The following is a 7,008-nucleotide window of genomic DNA, read 5'->3' as shown; positions in this document are numbered from 1 at the left end:
TTCACAGAATTATATCCTCTCTATTTCATAGCATTGATTAATTCTTTTTCTTTTCTAGCATTTCTCATCCTTTCTATGGTCTATTTATTTAGTGATTAGAAAATTAAAAAATAATTAAAAATATTAATCTAATTTATTACCTTGTTGATGTTTTTAGCAAATATTCCACCGTCATATATTTTTTTAGAGCGAATGTCTATGATTTCAGGTTGGAAAGTGCATTCATTTTTTTGCTTTTCGTAGTCTAAATCATTGTTGTTTTTCACTTATTTAATCTCTTTATTTTTACTTTGTTGATACAGCTCTTCAGTTTTTTTGAAACCTATTTCAGCAATATTTATTTTTTCATTTTCTTTTTCTTTTTTAGCCTTTGAGTAGATGGCAGGCTTAAAAGTACACTCAATTAGCTCTTTTTCTTTTACGATCTCTTATTTATTTTTGTTTTATATTTCTTGTGCTCTCTTTTATAAAATCAAGAAATCTGAATGCTAAATTTTTCCATCTTTAGGCACTTAGTACTAAATTTCCTTTAAAAAATTAAGAATAAACTTCAGTTTAAAAAATATAATAAATTATTTATTTTTACTTTATTTTCAAGCAAATTAGCTGTTTATATTAAGAGCTTCTCTCTGTATTAATTAGCCATACTTTTAGAATTTTATAAAATATTTGGATGAAAGGTGCAGCCTTAGTCCACTGGACTTTTTTAAGACTTAAGTTCTTCATAGCTTAATCTATTTCTATAAAAGATTTCAAAAGCCTATCTGATTACTTATTTATCTTCTTCACTTATAATCCTTATTTAAAAAATTATTAATTTTTTTTATGTTATGACTAAAGTTTATTTACCATTGCTATTTTTCATCAAAGCTTCCAAGCGAAAGATTAATGTAATTTTCTGAGTAGCTTTTCATAAGAGACTAATTTAGCTAATTATGGAGGTTAGATGCATGAGAAGAGGCAGAAAAACCTGAAGAGTTAGATTTATTTAGAGGAGAAACTTATGCAGAATGAGGATGAGAATTTAAATTACTAGATATTATGTTTGTAAAAGCTTCAAAATTTTTAAAATTTTTGATACTTGCTTAAGAAGACAAAGGCGAAGTATTTTATAACTAAGAGTTAGACATAGAAAATGAAAGTTCTTTTAGAAGTAAAGATCTTTCAGATGAGTCAAAAGATTTATCTAGATTGAGTATTATAATTAAAAAGAGTAAAAGGTTTTGCTTTGAGATAAAATTATAGTGTTTGCCACCTAACAAGGTCCATATTAAGAAAATGAGCTTTTTCTCATTTTCCATTACAATCATATCAGGATTTGTAGAATTGGAGTTATATTTTACAAATCCACTTTTGATCATTACCTCAAATAGAGATGCCATATCTAAATTATTTAATGAGTTAAGAGGTGAATTTTATAGAGATGTATTCTAAGAATAGTTTTAATTATTCTTATTTTATTTCACTGATAACGATTGAAAGATGTAATCCATTTCTTTAATGAATTTTTTAAGAAGTATTTTTTCGCTTTTCTCACTTGTATATTTGCTGCTTGAACGAGGTTTTTAGTTTGAAATATTTTATTAGATGTTATTTCTTCTAACTGCATCTTTGTATAATAAATCTTGTATTTTTTCATCTCTCTTAATGGATTTTGATCTCTAGTGTATCTAAGGCTTGAAAGTATTTTCTTTGTTAGCTTCTTCTTCTATCTTCTTCCTAATATTTTAAATATTTTATTTAATTAAATAGTAATTTCTATGTAATTCAAACCTAATTTAGGAATTGTTAGATTCGTTCCTTTTATGAATGGAGTAGAGTCTATTATAGACTACCTGCTAATCAACAATTTAAGTTGCTCCAAACAAGCTATGATAGTCATTATTTCTTTTCTATTCAATAATTCTTTGAGAATTTTTGTTAATGTCAGGTTTATCTTTAACTTGAACATTCAAAGCATTATGAGCTTATTCTTATAGCTAATTAATATAATATAAAGCATTAGATTAGATTGGCTATAAATAATAAATTTTTTACTATTTTCTATTTGTCAGATTTATATTTGTTGTAGTTCACTTAAGTTTCTAAAAATTAACTAAAAGATCTTTACATTTTTTGACTAGATTTATTGATTTATGGCTTAAATGTACATTCTTTCAATTACTAATCTTCAAAAGATTCTACTTTTTTTTTACTCTTATCAAGCAAAAGATTTTCACTTAATTTTCTTTCTAGTCTTGGTTGAGGCTGAGGTGTAATGCATCTATTTGATGTTTTTGAATTTGGAGTTTAATTCATACTGAGATTATTCAATTACTTATCTCTATTCTAATTGCTACTTTTATTATTCTAAGATTGGGGAATCTAAGAACCTTCGACTTTTTAATTGATTGGGCTTGAGCTTAAGTAACTCAAACTTTAATTTCTCTTCATAAAATTAGTTTTTTTAGGTATTACTGTATTATTTTTATTTTGCTCTATTTTAGACAGGTTATTGCTTTAATTTTCTTTTTGCTGCTATTAAATATGCAAGCTAGTTTCATCTTTTTCCAATTAAATTTAGATGTTTTATGAGGCAGCTTGTTAAGGAATGATAATTGTAGTGCCATTTGTTTTTGGAGACTATATATTTAAAATCGATGATGAAGATATAGAATTTAATTGTTATTCTGGGTTGAATCCAGATTCCTGTAAAGAATGTATTTAATTCTACTACTAAGAAATGGGAATAGTGCATTATCTAAATTAGCTATTCGAAAAAGAATAAGTTTAATTAAAATTAAACTGGGCAGGTTAGTAAGTAGGATTCTGAGAATTTTACATATCGCTATTTAAAGATGCAAAAGGTGTTTGGTTATTATTTTATATGGATTGTGCACTTTGATATTAGTTTTACACGTTAGCATTATTTTACACAGAATTTTAAAATTAAAGGTCTCTATTTTAGGTGCTTTACTGCTATTACTATAATTGCTATTATTGGTTTATCAATTTTTATACTTCTTAAAATCTGGTATATTCTTATTGACTCATTAACAAATCCTCAGGCTTTAAGCTTTCCTAATCTTCGTTTTACTTATTTTGTTCTTAATTTTAATAAATAAATATTTAATAATTATCTTAGTATTGAAATAGTTAGTTAAGATCAAATTATAAAAAAAATTCAAATTATTTATTTTTAAATAATTCGTTAACATTCCAAAATAAAATAAAAATCTGGAAGATATTTTTGATTTATTAATTTAAATGAAATAAGCTTAACTAATACAGATTTTTTATCTTCTCAATTAAAATTAAGATTAAACTGCATTTTAAAAAATCAGTTTGTAATATCTAAAATTGATTTAAAATTAAAATAGTTTTTTCCCTAAAAATATAAATATTTACAATGGTTTGATAAGGAAGAAGCAATAAAATATTTATTATCCTACTAGTACTACACTAATCCTTTGGGGGAAGAAACTCTTTAAAGAGGTATAGGAATGTTAGCAGCTTAATAATCTCTAATCCAATCATTTTAATTGCTCTCTTATTATTAAATAGAAGAATTATGCTTATCTTGCTTAAAGTTATAAGCCTCTTAAGCTTTAAAATTATTTTTAAGATTTTGTTGAAGCTCAATAAGTGGATTATCTGGATATGGATTGTTTGGAGTTATCCTATTCGATTCTATAGTTTGTGGTTGGAAATTTTACATATTGTTGTTGTTGCTTAAATAAGGATTTGGTAAATTTAGCTATTATTAGTGCATAACATTATATTACAAGAGATCCTTGTTATTAATCAATACTTTTTATTTTACATAATTATCTTCATCATTTAGTTAGAAATTATTGTTATTTATTGCTCCGCATCCTAAAGTAGCCAAGCTATTTTTTCTACTATTTGAATTATTCATAGCAATACAATGATCTGTTCCTTTTGAAATTATTTTGTTAAAAATTTATTATTTTTTTTTGTTGTTAAGAAGGGTGAAATATCAAATATTAAATGAATTAATTAGCTAAAAAATCTTTGCATTTTTTATAATATATCCTACATTTTTTATAAAATTGTAATCTTACCTCTAAATTAAGTTATCTCGTCTTTATTGTTTGTAGAGTTGTTCCTTGAAAGGGGAGGCTTACTATTGCTGCGCCTTTTAAGCTAATCAAAACCCTATGAGCTAGAAAGCTAATATTGATTACAATTTTATTTATTCAAATCATCTATTCCTTCATATGAGTCTTATTGACATTCTATTATGTTTGTAAAATAATTACATTTCAAAATTCTAAATGATGACTGCTAAGTTTTGATAAATGAATAAAAACATACTATTTTCTGAAAATTAGCTGTTCATTCTCATTTCTGCTACAGGTCTAATGTTAAGATTGTGAGATGGAAAAAGTGTGCACTCATCAATTTAAGTAACTTCCTCAGAATGGTGAGTATTGCACTCATCACTATCTCCTCCAGGTCTAAATGATTATTTATTTGACTAATTAGCTGTTAATCCAAACTTTAATGTTTGCGTTTAATTTGATGTTTCTGAGCTTATCAAAAATTCTTAAGATAGAGTATCTTGCAATTATCTTGCTGAGCGAGATGGTTTTAATCCTTTGTGGATCATCTCAAAATTAATACTATTCATTTTTAAAAATGCTTGTGTGTTTTGAAATGATATCCTTGATTCAGAAAAAGCACTATTATATTTAATTTATTTGTCAATTTCTTATAATTAATTGTTAATTGTTAAGCTTTTTTATTGAAAATGTATTTAATTTCTTATTCTTTTTTTCAAAAACTTATTTTTTCATAAAAATGAAAATTGGATCAAAATTCAAATCAATAAATAAATAAAAAAAATTGATTCGTTTAGATCATTCAACTATTTTAAAATGAATAAATTAGGTTTGCATTTTGTATATTAATCATATATTATTCAATATATGATTTTTAATTTTAAAAAATAGATTCATTGATAAAAAGATAAATAGATGCCTATTTAAATTTAATGAAAAAATTTAAATGAATTCTTTCATAAATTGCTATATTCTTTAACAACTCTATTTTTATTGTGATTAGTACTTCCTATTATAATAGTGTAAAATAAATAAAATAATAATTCATAAAGATTATTCTTCTTCCTATCTTAAATAGAAGATAACATCAAAATTTATTTTTGAAACTCAAAATTTTCAATATTTATGTTTTTTTAGTTTTCGATAAAAAAGCTTTAAATATTTTATTTAAAATTATTTTTAGCTAATTAAAATAAAAATAAATTTTTACAATCTGAATTTTAATGTACTTAAAATAAAAGTAAATTAGAATAATGGGAATCAATTAAAATAGATTGATATAAATTAATTCAAGAAAATATTTTTATCTCAAAATTAAAAATGAATTAAAGCACAAGCAAGGTTTTTATTTTAATTTTGATGATTTCATAATTCTACTTATGTTTTCTGAGATAAATTATTAGTATAAATTTTCAAATAATTAACATTTTAGCGGTTCTCATTTATAGTTAATTAGAGTTTGATAAAATCTAAAATATTTATTAAAATAATGCGCGCTTTCTTTTTGATATTAAAAAGATATATATATCTAACAAATTATAATTATCTAAAAAAATTCAAAAGAAAAAAAATATTTAATAAATAATTACTAAAAAAAAGTTTATATAGCAAAGTTTGAAATAACTAAAAAATTCATACAAACAAAAATGAGTAATAGAGTTCAAGGAGGATTTGATAACAACTCAGGCAATAATTAATCAGCCTAAAAGCAACAAGTACTTTTTTAATGCTTTTAAAAATAACATCAAATTATATTAACACTAAAATAATCCAAAAATTATATAGGCAGAAAAAATACCTTAAATTACAGTACCCTTAAATTGTTTTATGATCAACTAGATAGTTAAAGCTGCAAAGGAAAACCCATAAGCCCATTCTGGTAATCACTATGAATGGTACGGCGCATTTGAAAATGCTATTATTACTGCTAAATTTGAATTTCTCTAAAGTATCAATGATTCTCCTAAAATAATGGGTAAGCTATCTGATAGCACAGGATGCATAGAAGTAGTTATCCAAAAGTCTAAAATGTCAGACGAGTTACCTGAATTTGTTTAAGCTTACGAAATTGAATTATAGTAATAAATTAATTTTTCTTAAGTTAAAATAATATTCTAATATTCTACAAATAATTAGAAATAATGGAAACAGACATAAATATGTTAGAGCTATGCTTAAAATGAGAAAAAATGCCTAGATATAATTGCTTTATTTTTCTATTGTTAATGATGCTAACGAAATTAGTAGACATGGTTTAGATTTATGTTTGAGATATCTTTAAAGAAAACATGGTATTGAAGACTTCATGCATATGACAAATGATAAAGCTCATAATAATCACAATGCTTCTGCTCAAAAAGTCGTAATAAATTAATTAATAAAAAATAAATAAATTAATTAATTAAGAAATAAAAATATTTTCTTAAATATATTTTTTTCTAATAAAAGCATTATTAAATTGATCGCAATTAGTAGCCTAAAGAATAAGTAATTAATAGAACTTTAATATTAATACTTAAAAATATTAAAAATAACTTAATTCAATTAAATAGGTATTAGAATTGATGAGGTAAATCTTGAAACACAATCCTAATGATTAAATCCCTAAGAGTAAGATAATTGAATTTTTCTAAAGCTAACTCAATCAAGTTCAAATCAAGTAATCATTTTTGCAACAAAAAAGTAAAAATTAATTATTTTTTATTTTACATAAAAGCCAAATTCTTTAACAACTGGTCTCAGCAAATGAAATTTTCAGTGTTGGTAGTGATAATTATTTATTAAATGTTTGAGAAAATTTAGTAATAAGGTAAAGCAATCATTTAAACAAACAAACAAACTTGTAATTTAAATAAAAAAATAAATAACTAAATAAAAAATAATTAAATATCTACAACTATAAATAAACATAAAATAAAATTATTCCCTAACTTTTGTGTCAATT

General features: G+C 23.4%; 2 protein-coding genes across 2 annotated transcripts in view; one reads left to right on the top strand and one right to left on the bottom strand. All coding sequences in view use genetic code 6, as the record gives it.

The window, feature by feature from the left end:
* The window catches only part of TTHERM_01113130 (hypothetical protein), a gene marked incomplete at its 3' end in the record, with an annotated part of 4,931 nt that extends 148 nt beyond the window's left edge, over positions 1–4,783 (bottom strand). The window contains exons 1-9 of the mRNA XM_001025947.3: positions 4,318–4,783; positions 4,065–4,238; positions 3,388–3,918; positions 2,038–3,086; positions 1,774–1,979; positions 850–1,719; positions 587–797; positions 141–527; positions 1–80 (exon numbers count right to left, since the gene is read on the bottom strand). The exon at positions 1–80 is cut by the window's left edge and continues 148 nt beyond it. Of these exons, the coding sequence (XP_001025947.3) occupies positions 1–80; positions 141–527; positions 587–797; positions 850–1,719; positions 1,774–1,979; positions 2,038–3,086; positions 3,388–3,918; positions 4,065–4,238; positions 4,318–4,633 (3,824 nt within the window). The 5' untranslated portion in view covers positions 4,634–4,783. The remainder of the gene's footprint in view (positions 81–140; positions 528–586; positions 798–849; positions 1,720–1,773; positions 1,980–2,037; positions 3,087–3,387; positions 3,919–4,064; positions 4,239–4,317) is intronic.
* Positions 4,784–5,614: 831 nt separating this feature from the next.
* TTHERM_001113129 (cyclic nucleotide-binding domain protein) lies at positions 5,615–6,856 on the top strand (the record flags this gene model as incomplete). The annotated part of the gene is made up of 6 exons (XM_012800550.1): positions 5,615–5,779; positions 5,850–6,142; positions 6,201–6,426; positions 6,513–6,551; positions 6,617–6,723; positions 6,781–6,856. Exons 1-6 carry the CDS (start codon positions 5,711–5,713, stop codon positions 6,854–6,856), a joined length of 810 nt encoding a protein of 269 aa, XP_012656004.1. The 5' UTR covers positions 5,615–5,710.
* Positions 6,857–7,008: the final 152 nt, after the last annotated feature.

The sequence above is a fragment of the Tetrahymena thermophila genome (assembly GCF_000189635.1).
Source record: "Tetrahymena thermophila SB210 genomic scaffold scf_8254095, whole genome shotgun sequence".
Lineage (NCBI taxonomy): Eukaryota > Ciliophora > Oligohymenophorea > Hymenostomatida > Tetrahymenidae > Tetrahymena > Tetrahymena thermophila.
This window is presented reverse-complemented; position numbering and strand designations above follow the sequence as displayed.